The following is a 19,920-nucleotide window of genomic DNA, read 5'->3' on the forward strand; positions in this document are numbered from 1 at the left end:
CAAGGCAAGTGAAGTGCTTGAACCCAGAAGTTTGAGAACAGCCTGGGCAACATGGCAAAACCCAGTCTCTACAACACAACACAACAAAACAAAACCTAAAATTAGCCGGGCACCTATAGGCTGAGCTATGCAGCTACTCAGGAAGTTAAGGTCAGTGCATCTATTGAGCCCTGGGGGTCAAAGCTGCAGTGAGCTATGATCACACCACTGCACTCCAGCCTGGGTGACAGAAAGAGACCATGTTTCAAAAAAAAAAATTAAAAAAAAGATAAAAAAGAAAAAGAAAAGTACATAAATAAACAAACTGTTTATTAGGAACCATGTATGCGCCAGGCACTAAGCTAGGGGATGAAATGGGATTAAGAGTTTGGAGACTTGGGAAAAGGCTGCACCTCTTGCTTCTCCTTAGTCAAAGAGGAAGGGAAGGTAAGATCCCTTGAAGCCAGGTCCTCCAGAGCTCCAAGACCCAAGGTGGAGCTCAGGGTGTGGGAAGGCAGTCAGGGGGCAGCATCAGGCCTGGTGAGGGGCTGGGGCTAGGAGCGGGTGGGATGTAGGGAGAGGGCTGTTCCACCCTCACCTGTGAGCTGCATGAACACCCAATGCAGCCCTGAAATAAGCTCCCCCTCTCCCTGGCCACATCTGTCTTGTTTTTCTCCTGTCCCACATCCCAGGTGGCAGCCTTGGCTTCTCTTTGCTTTATTTTTTTCCCTTATCACCCTGAGTTCTGGTTTAGGTCAATGTTAGGATTAACCTTAGCCTGGGGATTCCCAGGGTCAGCCAGCTGCAGGCAGGGCCACCAGAGCTGGGAAGGTGAATCCCCCACCCCCATCCCTTGGCCTGGCCCCCACCCTACTCTCACCTCAGACCTCGCTGCCCCTCCAGGCCTCCCTGGCCAACTCCTTCACCCAGGAATCTACTGGTTTCCTGAATGGCTGGTCCTCAGGTCCCTGATCCAGCTTCTCCTTGACCAGAGCGAAGGCTGGGCCCAGGGAGGGAAAGGCACTTGCCCAGGATCACACAGTGTGTCACCCACAGGCCTGTGCAAGAACCTAGGAGATAACATCAATGGGTGAGGGTAGGTGAAGGTCCCCATGGGCCTGGCACTCCCCAGGCATTCTCATTTAATCCCCAAAACCAACCTGTGGGGAGAGACTGTTATCACATCCCTGTACAGATGAGGAAAATGAGGCCCACTGAAGGGAATCAAATTGCCCAAGGTCAAGGGCTGCTGAGGGCTGAGCTTGGGCGGGACCCCTTTTCTGTCTGACCCTGGGGTTGGGGCTCCCACAGCAGAGGCTCCACTTGGAAGAACATGCTGTGGGCTCCTGCAGAACTTTGCCAGCTGCCCTCCTTCCTTCTAGCCGTTCAGGGGAGGGGTGGCCAACGGGCTGTGTAGCCCTGACTCGGCCTTACTCTGCTCTGAGGCCTCTTTTCTGCATCCCTGAAATGGGGTCAGAGCTGGGGAATGGTAAAGGGAGGTCACCCCACCTGAGCGTATCTGGTGCCTGGCAGAGGGCAGTGCTCCATACAGGCGCCCTCCATACAAGTGTGTTCCGTACAGGTGTGCTCTGTACAGGTGTGCTCCGATGTGAGCAGATTCTACTTTTCCTTTTTTTTTTCACTACAACCTTCCCAGAGAGTGTGAAGCGATGTCTCACTGTTGTTTTGATACATACTTCCTCATGCCTAATGATGTTGAGTATCTTTTTTTGTACTTACTGGGCCATTTGTATATGTGTTTGGAGAAATATCTACTCAAGTCCTTTACCCCCCGCCCCCCTGCCTTTTTTTTTTTTGAGACAGAGTCTCACTCTGTCGCCATGCTGGAGTGCAGTGACTCGATGTTGGCTCACTGCAACCTCCGCCTCCTGGATTCAAGTGATTCCTCTGCCTCAGCCTCCTGAGTAGCTGGGACTACAGGCGTGCACCACCACGCTTGGCTAATTTTTTTTTTGTATTTTAGTAGAGATGGGGTTTCACCATGTTGGCCAAGATGGTCTCCATCTCCTGATCTCATCATCTACCTGCTTCGGCCTTCCAAAGTGCTGGGATTACAGGCGTGAGCTACCACGCCTGGCCCTTTGCCCATTTTTTAACTGGGTTGTTTACTTGTTTTTATTGTTGAGTTCTGGGGTGTTTTACATACTGTGGATGTAAATTCCCTTGTCAAATATATAATTTGCAAAGGTTCTGTTCCATTGTGTAAGTTGGGTCTCTGCTTTCTTGACATTGTCCATTGATGCATAATACTTGGCAAAAAATGTTCATTACATGTTACAATATGTTATATATGTTAACAGTTATAAAATATAGCTAATAATTCAAACATATTAATAATCACTTTAAATGTGCATGGTCTATATACACTAATTAAAAGACATAGACTAGAAGAGTGGATAAAAATAATATGCAAATATGTGTTCTCTACCAGAAACCCACTTCAAATATAAAGACTCAGAGCAAAAGAAGAGAGTTTTTTTTTTGTTTGTTTTTTGTTTTGAGATGGAGTCTCGCTCTGTCGCCCAGGCTGGAGTGCAGTGGTGCAATCTCAGCTCACTGCAAGCTCTGCCTCCTGGGTTCATGCCATTCTCCTGTCTCAGCCTCCCAAGTAGCTGGGACTACAGGTGCCTGCCACCAGGCCTGGCTAATTTTTTTATATTTTTTAGTAGAGACAGGGTTTCCCCATGTTAGCCAGGATGCTCTCAATCTCCTGACCTTGTGATCTGCCCACCTTGGCCTCCCAAAGTGCTGGGAATACAGGCATGAGCCACCATGCCTGGCCAAGAACAGAGATTTAAAAAGACAGACCACTGGGCGTGGTGGCTCATGCCTGTAATCCCAGCACTTTGGGAGGCTGAGCCGGGTGGATCACCTGAGGTCGGGAGTTCGAGACCAGCCTGACCAACAAGGAGAAACCTCGTCTCTACCAAAAATATAAAATTAGATAGGCCTGGTGGCACATGCCTATAATCCCAGCTACTCGGGAGGCTGAGGCAGGAGAATTACTTGAACCCAGGAGGAGGAGGTTGTGGTGAGCCGAGGTTGCACCATCGCACTCCAGCCTGGCAGCAGAGCAAGACTCCTCAAAAAAAAAAAAAAAAAAGGCAACACAGTGGGCCATAAAATAATACCACAACTTATTTAAATGAATAAAGTTTCTAAAATATGCTTTCATACCATTACAAAATTAAACTAGAATTCAGTAATAGGAAGATAAATGGAAAACCTCCAAATATTTGGACATTAAATCATGTACTCTGCAAAACACGTGGATCAAAGAAGATGCCTCAATGAAGTTGTAAAAACACATATATATTTTTTGAGATGGAGTTTCACTCTTGTCACCCAGGCTGGAGTGCAGTGGTGCAATCTCAGCTCACTGCAATGTCCACCTCCCGGGTTCAAAGAGATTCTCCCACTTCACCCTCCCGAGTAGCTGGGTCTACAGGTGCACACCACCATACCCGGCTGATTTTTGTATTTTTAGTAGAGACAGTTTCACCATGTTGGCCAGGCTGGTCTCAAACTCCTGACCTCAAGTGATCCACCTGCCTCAGCCTCCCAAAGTGCTGGATTACAGGCATGAGCCACCGTGCCCAGCAATTTTTTTGTATTTTTTAGTAGAGACGGGGTTTCACCGCGTTAGCCAGGATGGTCTCAATCTCCTGACCTTGTGATCTGCCCACCTCGGCCTCCCAAAGTGCTGGATTACAGGCGTGAGCCACCACACACAGCCGAAAAAATATTTCAAACAAAATGAAATAAAAATGTACCTTGTCAAGATCTGTGGGATGCAGTCAAAGCAGGGCTCGGGGGGAAATTTATAACTGAATGCCATGTGATAGGAAATAAGAAAGACATAAAGTCAATAACCTAAGCTTTCACATTAGAAAACCAGAGAAAACAGAGCAGTGTAATAGAAAGCAGACAGAAGAATAGCAAAAGCAATAATTATTGCAGAAATCAATGGAGTGAAAAATCAAAAATCAACAGAGAAAGTTATCAAAACCAACAGCTGTTTCTATGAATAGATAAAAAAAAATCAATAAACCTCCAGGCAGGCTAACCATGAAGAAAGGAAGTCATAATGTACTAATAACTAAAAGAGAGGTCATCATTTGTGATTCTATGGGCATTGAGAAGACCATGAGGGAATACTTTGAGAAAATCTATGCCCACAAATTGGATAAGCTTAGGAACCTATTCCTTCAAAGGCAGAAACTATAAAACTCACCAAGGAGAAATTGATAAACTGAACAGACCTGTATCAATTTTAGACATTGAATCAATCAATCATTAGTAACTTTTCCAAAAAAAAAAAAAAAGCACCAGGCTTAGATGGTTTTACTGGTAAATCCTACCAAATTCTTTGTTTTTTTTTTTTTTTTTTTTTTTGGAGATGGAGTCTTGCTATATTGCTCAGGCTGGAGTGCAGTGGCACAATGTTGGCTCACTGCAGCCTCCACCTCCTGGGTTCAAGTTATTCTCCTGCCTCTGCCTCCTGAGTAGCTGGGACTACAGGCATATGCCACCACACCTGGCTAATTTTTGTTTTGTTTTGTTTTGTTTTTTTTGAGACGGAGTCTCACTCTGTCGCCCAGGCTGGAGTGCAGTGGCGCGATCTCGGCTCACTGCAAGCTCCACCTCCTGGGTTCACGCCATTCTCCTGCTTCAGCCTCCCTAGCAGCTGAGACTACAGGTGCCCACCACCATGTCTGGCTAATTTTTTTTTTTTTTTTGTATTTTTAGTAGAGACGGGGTTTCACTGTGTTAGCCAGGATGGTCTCTATCTCCTGACCTTGTGATCCGCCTGCCTTGGCCTCCCAAAGTGCTGGGATTACCGGCGTGAGCCACCATACCCAGCCTAATTTTTCTATTTTTGGTAGAGACAGGGTTTCACCATGTTGGCCAGTCTGGTCTTGAACTCCTGACCTCACGTGATCCGCCTGCCTCAGCCTCCCAAAGTGCTGGGATTAAAGGCATGAGCCACCGTGCCCAGCAACCCTACCAAATTCTTATGTAGTCTTATCATATAAGTAAGTGATTACAATCCTAAGTATTTACCCAGATTAATTAAACAATTATGTATGGGCTGGGCCTCCCTACTCGGGAGGCTGAGGCAGGAGAATTGCTTGAACCTGTGAGACAGAGGTTGCAGTGAGCTGAGATCGCACCATTGCACTCCAGCCTGGACGACAGAGCAAGACTCTGTCTCAGAAAAAAAAAAAAATTATGTCTGTACTAAAAAGTCCACAGGCATGTTTATGGTAACTTTATCCATACTGCCCACATTGAAAGCAACCTTGGTGTCTTTCAGTAGGCGAATGTACCAACAAACTTTGTTACATTGATCAATGGAATATTATCCAGTGATAAAAAACCATTGAGATACATTTGGATTTGATTTATTAATCTCAGTTACCTACTATTCTGACATTTTAGGAAGGAGGTAATTGTTTTTAATGATGGATAAACTTGTGTGGTGTTTTGGATCTTATGATGCTGAGCACGTTCTGCACCGCGCTAACGTCTAATATAATTTTATATTTACAAACATACCTGCTACCCGGAGATTAATTTAGTCCATATGGACTATTGACCCCTCTTGAGACTGCAACATATGCACTCGTAAATCAGTGTGTTTAGACTTTTCAAGTATCTAACTCATTTATAAATATGTACCATGTTTATAAACCTCCTGATTTCCAGCAACATATGATAGAAAACACCTAGTATTAAAAACACTTCACAGCTTCTACTCAGTGTCACCCATTGCTGTCGTGGGAGACAACACAGCAATATCTCCTATGTTGCAAGCTTTCAAGATAGCCTGAACTTAAAAAGTTGCTCCATTAGTTGTATCTGATGGATCTAAATTTGCCTCCTAGTTCACTTTGTGTCAAGAGCCAAAACTGTGAACCTAACTTTCTCTTATTTGTGGGCAATAACTGATAATAAAGATTTAGTTTCATGCTCACTTCTTAAAAGTCATAAAAACAATCAAATAGGATCCTGAAAAAAAAACCATTGAGATAAAAAGGCAGAAATCAATATGAAAATGTCATAAATGTATATTATAAGTGAAATAAGTCAATCTGAAAAAGCTGCATACTCTACGATTCCAATTACCTAAGATTTCTGGGAAAGAAAAACCAGAGGGACAGTAAAAAGATCAGTGGTTGGCTGGGCTCGGTGGCTCAAGCCTGTAATCCCAGCACTTTGGGAGGCCGAGGCGGGCGGATCACAAGGTCAGGAGATCGAGACCATCCTGGCTAACACGGTGAAACCCCGTCTCTACTAAAAATACAAAAAATTAGCCGGGCATGTTGGCGGGCACCTGTAGTTCCAACTACTCGGGAGGCTGAGGCAGGAGAATGGCGTGAATCTGGGAGGCGGAGCTTGCAGTGAGCCGAGATCGCGTCACTGCACTCCAGCCTGGGGGACAGAGAAAGACCCCGTCTCAAAAAAAAAAAAAAAAAAAAAAAAAAAAAAAGGTCAGTGGTTGCTGAGGGATCTGGAAAAAGGGGAGAGAAGTTCATAGGTGAAGCTCATGTAATGTTTAGGGCATAAAACTATCTTGTAATGGTAATGAATGGCATTATTAGTTTGTCAAAACCCTTAGACTACCAAAACACAGACTGAACCTTAATGCAAACTCTGGCCTTCAGATACTAACAGTGTATCAATAATGGTTCACTCATTGTAACACATGGACCACACCCATGTAAAAAGTGGTTAAGAAAAAAGCAAACTGTGGGGGGAGGGTCTGAGAATTTTCTGTACTCTCTTCAATTTTTACATTCATCTAAAACTGTCCTACATAAACTCTCTTAATTTTTAAAACTCTGGCAACACTGTTTCAGGAAGAGATCCATCTCAGCTAATGTTTAATGATCAGCTAAATGTTAAAAGTTTCAATTGAGATGTTTTCTATTTAAAGTGAATGAAACATTTAGTTGTAAATATGCCATTACTTCTGTAGTTCTAGTAGTGGCAACTGACTTAATAATTTAAACGTGCACACATGAAATAAAAGAGAAATATGACACATCATTTTTAAAGTTTTGTCTAGGCTGGGCATGATGGCTCATGCCTGTAGGCCCAGCATTTTGGGAGGCCGAGGCGGGTGGATCACCTACTGTTAAGAGTTCGAGACACCCTGGCCAACGTGGCAAAACCCCGTCTCTACTAAAAATATAAAAATTAGCCAGGCATGGTGGCAGACGTCTGTAATCCCAGCTACTCAGGAGGCTGAGGCAGGAGAATCGCTTGAACCCAGGAGGCAGAGGTTGCAGTGAGCCGAGATCGAGCCACTACACTCCAGCCTGGGCTACAAGAGTGAAACTCCATCTCAAAATAAATAAATAAATCAAGTTTTGTCTTAAACACGAAATGCTTAACCAACTGGAATCACTCTGCTTGAATGCACTTAATAACAGAATGGCCACAGTACCTTCAACTGATATGCACACTCTCACTCTTTGCCTAGTCAGAACTTTTCGGACCCTCTGCCTCCAGGGAGAAATAGACTGCAGTAATTCCTGATGAGTGCTGTTGGGCCAGAAGTTCTCGGATGCTCAGCTTGGAGTCGGCAGAAGCTCCGCCAATTCCTCAGGAATTACTTTTATGTTCGGGATGCAAGATCCTGGGAAATTACAAAAAAGATAGCTGTTGAAATCTTATGGGCAAAAGACCATAGATAAATTAGTAATACTTTACTCACAGATCAAGCTTTTTTTTTTGTTTTTTGAGATGGAGTATTGCTATGTCGCCCAGGCTGGAGTGCAGTGGTGCAGTCTGGGCTGATTGCAATCTCCGCCTCCTGGGTTCAAGCGATTCTCCCGCCTCAGCCTCCCAAGTAGCTGGGATTACAGACATGAGCCACCACGCCTGGCTAATAGTTTTGTATTTTTAGTAGAGACAGGGTTTCACCATGTTGGCCAGACTGGTCTCAAACTCCTGACCTCAGGTGATCTAGCTGCCTCAGCCTCCCAAAGTGCTGGAATTACAGGCATGAGCCACCACACCCAGCTCACAGATCAAACTTTTGATCCAATTTTTTACCACCTGCTTAGCACAGCCACCTGAATCAGAGTTAGTCCTTACAGAGAGATATTTTTTCTTTTTGAGATGGGGTCTTGCTCTATTACCTAGGCGGCCATGCAGTGGCATGCTCATGACTCACTGCAGCCTCGAACTCCAGGGCTCCAGTGATCCTCCCACCTCAGCCTCCCAGTTAGGTGGAACCACAGGCACACACCACCATACGGGGCTAATTTCTAAAAGTTTTTTTGTAGAGGTGGGGGGGGTCTCCCTAAGTTGCCCAAGCTGGTCTTGAACTCCTGCCCTCAAACTACCCTCTTGCTTTGGCCTCCCAAACTGTTGGGATTACAGGCGTGACCCACTGTGCCTGGTCCTCCTGGAAAGACCTTGCAATGTGGGTAGCACTTAAAATGGAACAGACTGATGTTGTAGGCAAATGCCTTTCTTTAGATGAGGCAATGTGGAAAGGAAGCAGAGCAGACTGACCAAGAGCACGGAGCCTGGTGCCTAATGGCCTGGGTTCAAATCACACTGAGAAGCTGTACTTACCTAGGAATGTTATGTAAATCTCTCTGCGCTTCAGTCCCTATTCTGAGATACACAAATGTTAGGCCGAGCACGGTGGCTCACACCTATAATCCCAGCACTTCGGGAGGCTGAGGCAGATGGATCACCTGAGGTCAGGAATTCGAGACCAGCCTCATCAACATGGTGAAAACCCGTCTCTACCAAAATACAAAAATTAGCTGGGTGTGGTGGCAGGCACCTGTAATCTCAGCTATGTGGGAGGCTGAGGCAGGAGAATCGTTTGAACGCAGAAGGCAGTGGTTGCAATGAGCCGAGATCCCTCCGTGGCACTCCAGCCTGGGCAATAAGAGCAAAACTCTGTCTCAAACAAACAAATAAACAAAAAACAAATGTTAATATGGTCCCTCTTATGATATAAGGCTAACATTGAATTCAGGTAAAGCCTTAAGAAGACTGGTGCCGGCCAGGCGCGGTGGCTGGCTCACACCTGGAATCCCAGCACTTTGGGAGGCCGAGGCGGGCAGATCATGAGGTCAGGAGATTGAGACCATCCTGGCTAAAATGGTGAAATCCTGTCTGTACTAAAAATACAAAAAATCAGTCAGGCGTGGTGGCAGGCACCTGTAATCCCAGCTACTTGGGAGGCTGATGCAGGAGAATCGCTTGAACCCGGGAGGCGGAGGTTGCAGTGAACTGAGATCACGCCACTGCACTCCAGCCTGGGTGACAGAGCGAGACTCCCTCTCAAAACAAAAAAAAAAAAAAGAGAGAACTGCATTAATACAGATGGTTCCATATTTTCTCCAGGGATCATACAACTGAGGAGGTGGGGGGGGGGGGGGGTGTGGGACAAAATGGGGATTATGGTATTGTTCAAAATGGAGGATTTTATTGTGGTCTCCAGTTGGATAGAAGTTGTGTGTACATGTGTTTGTATTACCCATACACACAGAGACACTGTTCTGAGTTCCTCATGTATATTAATCTGTGTTTATCCTCTCAGCAACTCTGATGAGAAGGTACTTTTCTGCAGATGGAGAAGCCAAAACACGCAGAGGATTCACTGCCTGCCCTAGGTCACCAGCTTATAAGTGGCTGGAGCAGGATGTGACCCCAGGTGGTCTGGCTCCAGAGTCCATGCACTGAGCTAGAACAAAGAAGATAGAGAAGAGGGCACATTCAGCTTGCTTGGCTTTCCTGTTCATGCTCACTCTGTCTCTCCGGAAGAGGGTCACCTTTTCCTATCCTCCTGTCCTAGGACTTGAAACTCCATGTTTTTGGCCTTTGTATTCTGGTACTTGCACCAGCAAACACAAAGGATTCTCAAATCTTGGACCTCAGACTGGGAGCTGCACTGTCAGTTTCCATTGTTTTGAGGCTTTTGGACATAAACAAATCCACATGGCTGGTTCCCCTGGGAGCCACACTACTGCTTTCTCTCATTCTCCAGCTTGCAGATGACCTGCTATGGGACTTTGCCTTGCAATTAGGTGAGCCACTTCTCCCTATAAATTCCCATTTACAGCACACACACACGTATATACACACACAAGAAGACTTACTTATCCTGAATACATATGCACCCAACAGTGGAGCAAACAGATTCGGAGGTACTTGAAGGCTGAGATGGGAGGATCACTTGGGTCCGGGAGGTTGAGGCTGCAGTGAACCGTGATTGCACCACTGCACTTCATCCTGGGGGACAGAGTGAGACCCTGTTCAAAAAAAAAAAAAAAAAAAAAAGGGAGCTTCACAGGGGGAGGTCCACATGAGGCTTATGCTGACCATGAGGTGGATCATCCTGCACTGTGCACTGTGACTGGCAGGGGGCGCTGAAACCACCTTTTCTGCCCCACATGGTGCGCATGCGTGTTCTCACCGCAGACGCTGCGTGGCGTGCGTGGCGTGCGTTTCGTGGAGTCCCGGATGAGAAGAAGGAAAGCGACTCCGGTTCTTTCAGGACCCGCTTTAGGGGGCACCGCGGCGGCTTGGGGACAACTTGGAGCCCCGTCCTGGGGAGAAAACAGCTCCTGTCTGTGGCCCTGACTGCTTAGGCGGGAGCTGCGTGCAGCTCAGCTTCTCCGGGGCATTTTTTTCTACACGGTGAGTACGGAAGCTTGTTTTCTGGAACTTTCCCTGTATGCTCATCTTCTCACTAGTTTTCCTCTTTCTCTTATAGTATTTTAGTATTTGTTTTACCATTAGTTTTGTTCCCTGAGGGCTTTTGAGGATGGCAAGTGTAGCAGACTGTGGTATTTTTAGGGTTTGAGGACTTTTTCTGAGGGAACTTGTCCTATATAGATGGGGAGAGAGGAAAGCCCCAGGAGGAAGGGGAAGCCGGGCCCAGGTGGGAGTGGGGGCCAGGCCTGGGTATTTGGCCGACTCCTGCCCAGGCCTCAGACGGAGGAAAAAAGATGCCAGCTGCCACCAGGATTTGATGAATTTTTAAATTTGACTTCCCGCCATCGGGACACATCGGGACTCTTTCACCCCCCTCCAACACCCACCCCCAGAGAAGCCTATGTCCCCTCCTGTCCATCCGGTCGCGACCACCTGACCGGGGGGAGGGACACCCTGGTGCGAGCCTGACGGGGACTTGCCCCTGATGACGGCGATGCTGAGGACCTGGTTCTCTCCATGCTGCTCAGTGTTATGTCGCCTGTGCAGAAATGTCTACTCAGGGTCCCTGCCCAATTTGGGGTTATCTTATTGTTGTTATTGCTGCTTAGCGCTGTTAACGTATTGCATATTTTTTATAACAACCCCTTAGGAGATATATGCTCCCCCCAAACTTTCTCTGCATTTGTAGGATTCCTTTTCATTTGGTTCATTGCTTCCTTTCTGTACAGAAGCTTTCCAGTTGGATGTAGCCCCACGTGGTTGTTTTTGCTTTTGTTACTTGTGATTCGCTTTCCCAATTTGAAAAATAAATATATTCATAAGCCATTCCATTCTCCACGATATTTTGTCCCTCTGCTTTCTTTTTTTTTCCTTTTTTTCTTTTCCTGTTTCCAACCTGTGAGCCTAGATGCAAGTTGCCCCAAAACTAAGTGCTCCACCATCCCCTCTTTTTATCTTACAGACATTTAATGATGATCTGTAATTTCAGGTCTTACGTTTGGGTCTTGAGTCCATTTCGAGTTGATTTTTGTGTATTGTATACCAGAAGGGTCCTGTTTCATTCTTTTTCATAAAAACATCAGTTTTTTCAAACCATTTAATGAAGAAAATCTGCTATCCCCGTTGAGGCTTTGCGAACTCTGATACTGTTTTCATTTGCTTTGGCGGTATACCCAGTAGTGGGGTTGCTAGATCATATGGTAGTTGCATTTTCAATTTTTTTGAGGAATTTACAACTTTTTTTTTTTTTTTTTTGGAGAGGGAGTCTCGCTCTGTTGCCCAGGCTGAAGTGCAGTGGCGTGATCTTGGCTCACTGCAATGTCTGCCTCCCGGGTTCAAGTGATTTTCCTGCTTCAGCCTCCCGAGTAGCTGGAACTACAGGCGCATGCCACCATGCCCGGCTAATTTTTTGTGTTTTTAGTAGAGACGGGGTTTCTCTGTGTTAATCAGGACGGGCTCGATCTCCTGACCTCGTGATCTGCCCCCCTTGGCCTCCCAAAGTGCTGGGATTACAGGCATGAGCCACCGCGCCTGGCCTACAACTTTTTTCCATAGTGTATATCCTAATTTAACTTTACACCAACAATGCATAAGATTTTCCCTTTATCCAAATCCACATCAGCATTCTTTTTAATTTTTAAGATATTTTCAGTAACATGTATTCCAGTAGGTGTGGGATGGTATCTGAATGTGGTTTTGGAGTACATTCTTTTCTGATGAATAGTAATGTTGAGGACCTTTTCTCTTACGTGTTTGTGCATTTTATGTCATTTTTGCAGCGATGTCTATTCAGGTTTTCTGCCCGATTTTAGTTTGGATATGTATTTTTTATGCTATTTGGAATTTTTTTTCTGTGTATATGTTTGATAACAACCAGTTATCACTTCTATGATTCCCTCCTATTTTCTCACAATCTTTTTCTTTTTTGAGACAGCTCACTCTCACAGACCATGCTGGAGCACAGTGGCACATCACAGGACCATGTGTATTGGGATATTGGCTACCTACAGCTTTGCAACGCAATTTGGTATCAGGAATTGTGAGTCCTCCAACTTAGTTTGTATTTCTCAGGGTTCCTTAGAAGTTCAGGGCTGTTTGTGGTTCCATGATAATATTATCATTGTGTATTTAAACTTTTTTTTTTTTTTTTTTTGACGGAGTCTTGCTCTGTCACCAGGCTGGAGTGCAGTGGCATGATCTCGGCTCACTGCAACCTCCACCTGCTGGGTTCAAGCGATTCTCCTGCCTCAGCCTCCCGAGTAGCTGGAACTACAGGTGCATGCCACAACACCCAGCTGAATTTTTTTTTTTTTTTTTTGTATTTTAGTAGAGATGGGGCTTCATCATGTTGTCCAGGATGGTCTCGATCTCTTGACCCTGTGATCTGCCTGCCTTGGCCTCCCAAAGTGCTGGGATTACAGGTGTGAGCCACTGCACCCGCGCCCCCCCGCCTTTTTTTTGAGATGGAGTCTCAGGCTAGAGTACAGTAGCATGATCTTGGCTTACTGCAACCTCCGCCTCCCGGGTTCAAGTGATTCTCCTGCCTCAGCCTCCCAAGTAGCTAGGACTACAGGCTCACCACCATGCCCAGTTAATTTTTGTATTTTTAGTAGAGACGGGGTTTCACCATGTTGGCCAGGATGGTCTTGATCTCCTGACCTCCTGACCTCGTGATCCACCTGCCTCAGCCCCCCAAAATGCTAGGATTAAGGCGTGAGCCACCGCACCCGGCCTATACTTCTTAAATGTTTTGTCTATGATAAGGCATATAAACAGAGGGTATACTGGGACTTTTTTTCTCATTTGGGACTCTTTTGTTTTTGTTTCTGTTTTTGTTTTGAGACACTGAGTCCCGCTCTGTCGCCCAGACTGGAGTGCAGCGGCATGATCTTGGCTACTGCAACCTTTGGCTCCCAGGTTCAAGTGATTTTTGTGCCTCAGCCACCCAAGTAGCTAGAATTACAAGTGTGTGCCACCATGCCCAGCTAATTTTTGTATTTTTTAGTAGAGACGAGGTTTTGCCACGTTGGCCAGGCTGGTCTCGAACTTCTGGCCTCAAGCGATCCACCCACCTCAGCCTCCCAAGGTGCTGGGATTACACACAGCCACCTTGCCCAGCCTCATCTGGGACATTTTGATACATGTATATTTTTGGTGATGATCAAATCAGGGTACTTAGTCTAACCATTCCCTCCTACAGGTATTATTTTTCTGTGGTGAGAACACTCAAGCCAGGCGCAGTGGCTCACGCTTGTAATCCCAGCACTTTGGGAGGCCGAGGCTGGCGGATCACGAGTTCAGGAGATCAAGACCACGGTGAAACCCCGTCTCTACTAAAAAATTAGCCGGGCGTGGTGGCGGTCGCCTGTAGTCCCAGCTACTCGGAGAGGCTGAGGCAGGAGAATGGCGTGACCCCGGGAGGCGGAGCTTACAGTGAGCCGAGATTGCGCCACTGCACTCCAGCCTGGGCGACAGAGTAAGACTCCGTCTGAAAAAAAAAAAAAAAAGAACACTCAAAATTGTTCCCTTCTAGCTTTTTTGAAAAATACAATATTGTAACCAGAGTCACCCAGCTGTGGAACAGGAATGTATTCCTCCCGACTGACTGTAACTTTGTTTCTATAACCAGTCCCTCCTATCTCCCCTCCTTCCCTCAGCCTCAGGAAACCACTCCTGTACTTTCTGCTTCTTGAAGGTTAAGTTTTTGGATTCAGCATAAGTGAGGTCATGCAGTGTTTGTCTTTCTGTGCTTGGCTTATTTAACAGAATGTTCTCTAGGTTCATTGGTGTTGCCCTATATGAAAATTGCATTATTTTTTATGACCGGAGAGTATATCATTGTATATATGTGCTACATTTTTTTTATCCCTTCATCGGTGGGTGAACAGGTAGGCCGATTCCATCATCCTAGCTATTGTGACTAGTGATGCAATAGACATGGAAAGGCAGATGTCTCTTCAAAATACTGATTTGCTTTGACTGTATAGCTAGTAGTGGGATGAATAGATCATATGGTATTGGACTTTGAGTTTTTTGAGGAATCTGCGACCGCTTTCCATAGTGTATTAGTAATTGACCCTCCCATGAACACTTCTTTTTTCCTGGAGATTCACACCAGCATTTGTGCTTGTATTTTTATTTGTCATATTCATTTCAAATAAGAGATGCTTTCTGTGTATGGTTTTGATTTCCATTTTTTGCAGGAGTAGTAATGTTAACCACGTTTTTGTAATGATAAAGTCAGTGTTATGTCTTCTTTGCCAAAAAGTCTCTTCAGGCTCTTTGCCCAATTTTGGTTCGGTTACTAGTTTCTCTTTTGTTTATTTTTTTTGCTGGTTACTAGTGTTAGTAGCTTGTGCCTTTTGGAAAACAAGGTCTTATCAGCTGTATGTTTCCGTAAACTTTCTTCTCATCTTTGCGATGCTGTTTTTGCTTTTGTTTTTTCTCTGCCCCCTCTCCCCCGCCCATGGAGTCTTGCTCTGTCACTCAGCCTGGAGTGCAGTGGCATAATCTCAGCTCACTGCAACTTCCGCCTCCCAGGTTCAAGCAATTCTCCGGCCTCAGCCTCCTGAGTAGCTGGGATTACAGGCACGCACCACCGTGCCTGGCTAATTTTTGTATTATTGCTAGAGACAGGGTTTCACCATGTTGGCCAGGCTGGTCTCAAACTCCTGACCTCGTGAGCCACCATGCCCGGTCTAAGATGCCTTCTCTTTGCATTCATTGTTCTGTCCTGTGCAGCGGCTCTAATGTTGTACTTAGTCTCTCATGTTTATATTTGCATTTGTTAGCAGTGATTTCAGTGTCCCATCCAAAAAAAGAGATTATTAAGCCATTTTATTGTCTATGCGTATTTTCCCCCTAATTTTTCCTTTTCTTTTTGCAACCTGTGTGCATAGGGTCAAGTTTCCCCCAAATATACGCTTATCCCATGTTTTTTCCTTGGAGTGTTTTGCTTTCAAGATTGAATTTAACTGTTCGATGTATTTTTTGTAGATTTTTGTGTATTGGGCAGCATAGGGGTGCTATTTCAATCTTTTGCACATGACTACCCAGTTTTCTCAACTGGTGTGCCTTGGTGTGCTTTTGAAAAATGTGTGTCCTAAATATAATTTTGGGTTGATTACTTGGCTCCCTCATTTTGTCCATTCGGTTGTCTTTCTATATTTACGCCAGTCAGTGATTGCCTGGATGACTGTAGGTTTTGTTTTATCATCTATCTATCTATCTGTAATAGATCCTAATCCTATTATTATTATTATTATTTTTTGAGACAGGTTATCGCTCTGTCACCCAGGCTGGAGTTCAGCAGTGCTATCTTGGCTCATTGCAGCCTTGAACCTCCTGGGCTCAAGTGATCCTCCCTCCTCAACCTCCCAAGTAGCTGGGACTACAGGTGTGCACCCCCATGTCCCACTAATTTTTTTGTACTTTCTGTAGAGGTAGGGTTTTGCCATGCTGCCCAGGCTTCTCTCGAACTCCCAGGCTCAAGTGATCTGCCTGCCTTAGCCTCCCAAAGTGCTGTGACTACAGGCGGGAGCCAGTGTGCCCAAGGCAGCCCTGTTTTTTTTTTTTTTTTTTTTTTAAATCAACTTTTATTTTGATTAAATTGCAGGTTAGTTACGTGAACCTTTGATGACACTGAGGCTTGTGGCCACTGACCCCATCACCCAGGCAGTGAGCAAAGTGCCTGTCAGGTGGTTCTTCTGCCCACACCCCCTTTCTGCCTCCTTTTTTCGTCTGATAGTCCCCAGTGTCTGTTGTTTCCATCTTTATGTTCGACTGTATTCACTGTTTAGCTCCCACTCATAAGTGAAAACATGCAGTATTTGGTTTTCTGTTCTTGCCTTGGTTTGCTAAACATAATAATCCCCAGGTCTATCCATGCTGCTTAGGACATGATTGTGTGTTTTACTTATGGCTGCGTAGTATTTTGTGGTGTGTATACGCCACATTAAAAAAAAATCATATCCACTGTTGCTCGTCACCTAGGATGCTTCCATGGCTTTGTTCTTGTGAATGGCACGACCATGAATGCACGAGAGCATGTGTCTTTTTGATAGAAGGATTTATTATTTATTGTCTTTTGGGTAGATACCAAGTAGTGGAATTGCTGGATCTGATGGTAGTTCTGTTTTAAGTTCTTTGAGAATCTCTACACTGCTTTCCACAGTGTGGACCTGTTTTCACGTTGACCAAGAGTGTAGCAGCATTCCCTTTCCTTTGCTTCTTGCCAGCATGTTGTGTTGCCTTTGGAAAAATGGCCATTCTGACCAGCGTGAGATGCTATCTCATTGTGTTTGTGAGTTGCATTTTGCTGATGATTAGTGAGGTTGTACATTTTTTCATGTCAGTTGGTCACTTGAACGTCTTCTTTTTCTTCATTTTTATTTTTTATTCTTTGAGACAGTGTCTCACTCTGTTGCCCAGACTGGAGTGCAGTGGCGTGATCTTGGCTCACTGCAACCTCCGCCTCCCAGGTTCAAGCGATTCTTCTGCCTCAGCCTCCTGAGTAGCTGGGATTACAGGTGCCTGCCACTATGCCTAGCTAATTTTTGTGTATTTTAGTAGAGATGGGGTTTCACCATGTTGGCCAGGCTGGTCTCGAAGTCCTGACCTCGTGATTTGCCCGCCTCGGCCTCTCAAAGTGCTGGGATTAAAGGCATGAGCCACCATGCCTGACCAATTTTTTGTATTTTTAGTAGAGATAGAGTTTCACTGGCTTCGAACTCCTGACTTCAGGTGATCTGCCCACCTCAGCTTCCCAGAGTGCTGGGACTATAGGCATAAGCCACAGTGTCCAGCTCGTTGACAGCTGTTTTCTAAGGACCCATTGCCTGAAGTAGAATTGCTGGATCAAGACTACTCTTCCAAAAGAGGATAATAAACACAGTCTCCTCTTTTGTTAATGACTTAGATCATTCCTCTGAAATGTTCGCCTCTGCACTGGTTAGCCCCAGAATGCTAATCATTTTGAGATTTGTGTCTTCTTTCTCCTGTTTTCTGCTTTCCTCTATTAGCCATGCCCGACCTGAAAGCCATCCCTTCCTCTTTAATGTACTGTTTTTCTTCTAATGTGGATCTACAAAAACAGAGTCTGGGCAGAGTCTAACAACAGGAACAAGAGAAGAAACAGATCCAAAGAGAGGGGCTTTGGGCACAGTGATGTTCTGGAGTCAGTTCTCAGTGGTGAAGGCTGACTGTGCATCTCTCTTCCTAACTTCACTTGCAGCCGTGTCATATTGATAGCTTGAAATCTGCCACAGTGGGAGCATTTACACCATGGAAATTGGTGAACGCTGCAAATCAAGAGTGTTAATTTCTGTTTTGTTTTTTGAGAGTTGGCTATTAACTTACCAGCATGCTATTGGCTTTAGTGCATGGCGTCTATATGTTGGTATTTGTTGCTGGGCCGTTATTTAGACTGCCTTATTTCTTAACTGTGTTCTAGGTGGGTAATGGCAGCAGAGCACTGAGTTCTAGATAACTGAGGGGATTGTGCACTTGGATTTGCTGTGCTAAGGTTTGTGTGGGGCTATTAGATCTTGCTGGGCTGGGCAAGAGTGAACTCTAGGGGTCAACGTCAGTAGCCAGGATTCTGCCTTAGGAAGCTTGGAGTGGAACTGACCTGCCCCCTTTCTCTCTGTCTCCATGGCAGCTGGGTGGGCTATGAACAGGCCAACTGCAAGGGCGAGCAGTTTGTGTTTGAGAAGGGTGAGTACGCCCACTGGGACTGGTGGACCAGCAGCCAGAGGACAGACTCAGCAGCCTGAGGCCCATCAAAGTGGTGAGCCCCCTGCCATCATCCTACTTTCTCTCTCTGCCACCTTGGAGCAGGAGGTCCTGGGACCAGGAAGGAGCCTGCCCCTCTAGCATTGTGCCCCTTCTGATTGGTGAGGAACCTCCTCACTGGGTGACCTTGCAAAAGTCATTTTACTTCCCTGAGCCTCAGTTTCTTCATCTGTAAAGTGGGCATATTGGTATCTACTGTCCTGAGATTCCGATGTGCTTATTATTAGCTTGAGGGTTGTCACACTGCGCAAATTAAGGGGGCTCCATTCACAAGACTATGAAATGCTCCAGAGGACACTATTCACATTCTATTTTATGTGATTGGTGCCCAACCCAGGGTTGGGCAACTCCTGTCACAGAGTCATTGCTCAATAACCAATAGCCACCAGAAATACTACAAGGAATTCTGAGTTTGGGGCTGGAGGAGAAGGTGGTTTAGCTCTTCTTCAAGACTCGTGCCAGTGTGAGTTTTCAGTGCTTCTGAGATCCTGATTCTTACTAGTGTGTGAATGTGTGAGCTGTCGGGGAGGGGACAGGGCCCATCACTGCTCAGTTACACTCCCAAACCCTCCAAGCCCAGTCTGGCTCCTCCCAGGACCTACTGGAAGGTTGGAGAACACTGGACTTTGCACCCCACAGACCAAGGTTCCCATGTTGGCTGTGCTGCTCCCAGCTCTCTGACTCTGAGCATGTCATTTGACCTCTCTGTGCCTCACTTTTCTCATCTGCCAAATGGCATAAAAGGATTTTATGTCTAAGGGATAAGGGTTTTATGTTTAAAGGATTAGATGAGATAACTAAGGAAAATGTCATAGAAACAGGAGGATGGGAAGAGATGTAGAAATGAAGAAAAATCAAAATATCTCAGGTGCCTATTAGAGGCACAGTTAGCCTGTGCATGTGTGTGTGTGCACGTGTGGGTGGGTGGGTAGATCGTAGCTGCCATTTCTAAAAGAGAAACTTGAGGCATAGGAGGAAAAGTGACATTTCAGAATAAAATATTCCCCAAAGTGTAGCATCTCAGAGTGTCTGCTACATGAAAATGGCCCAGTAGAAACTTAACAAATGGCTGTGATCCAACAGTAGTTGTCATAGACACGTGGTAGGTGCTTTGGGCAGAGAGTGATGTGTGGGACATGCTGATCCCAACTCTGGGGCATGAGCATGGGGTGGGAAGGCCAACCCTGGGCCCCCTCACCCATACTCACTTCCCCCCATCCTCTGCCAATAGGACAGCCAAGAGCACAAGATCATCCTCTATGAAAATCCCAACTTCACCGGGAAGAAGATGGGAATCATAGATGACGATGTACCCAGCTTCCACGCCCATGGCTACCAGGAGAAGGTGTCATCTGTGCAGGTGCAGAGTGGCACGTAAGTGCATTGCCAGCCCTGGCTCACCCTGCCCCAGGAACTGAGACTCTGGGGTCCTAAGTC

At 45.7% G+C, this 19,920-nt stretch overlaps 1 protein-coding gene across 6 annotated transcripts in view; it reads left to right on the plus strand.

The window, feature by feature from the left end:
- CRYBB2 (crystallin beta B2) overlaps nt 1–19,920 on the plus strand; it is a 679,427-nt gene that overhangs the window by 657,307 nt on the left and 2,200 nt on the right. For 3 of the 6 annotated variants that reach the window (XR_009211148.1, XR_009211147.1, XR_009211149.1), the window contains exons 1-4: nt 10,476–10,674; nt 12,626–12,730; nt 18,350–18,478; nt 19,715–19,857. Coding sequence is in view for 1 of the 6 variants with exons in the window: in XM_058431692.1 (XP_058287675.1) it covers nt 19,715–19,857 (143 nt within the window). In the remaining 5 variants the exon portion in view is untranslated. Of the gene's footprint in view, nt 1–10,475; nt 10,675–12,625; nt 12,731–16,306; nt 18,215–18,349; nt 18,479–19,714; nt 19,858–19,920 lie in introns of those variants that run through there. The other 3 variants (XR_009211150.1, XR_009211151.1, XM_058431692.1) reach the window with 3 other exon arrangements.

The sequence above is a fragment of the Hylobates moloch genome, unplaced genomic scaffold (assembly GCF_009828535.3).
Source record: "Hylobates moloch isolate HMO894 unplaced genomic scaffold, HMol_V3 SCAFFOLD_19, whole genome shotgun sequence".
Lineage (NCBI taxonomy): Eukaryota > Metazoa > Chordata > Mammalia > Primates > Hylobatidae > Hylobates > Hylobates moloch.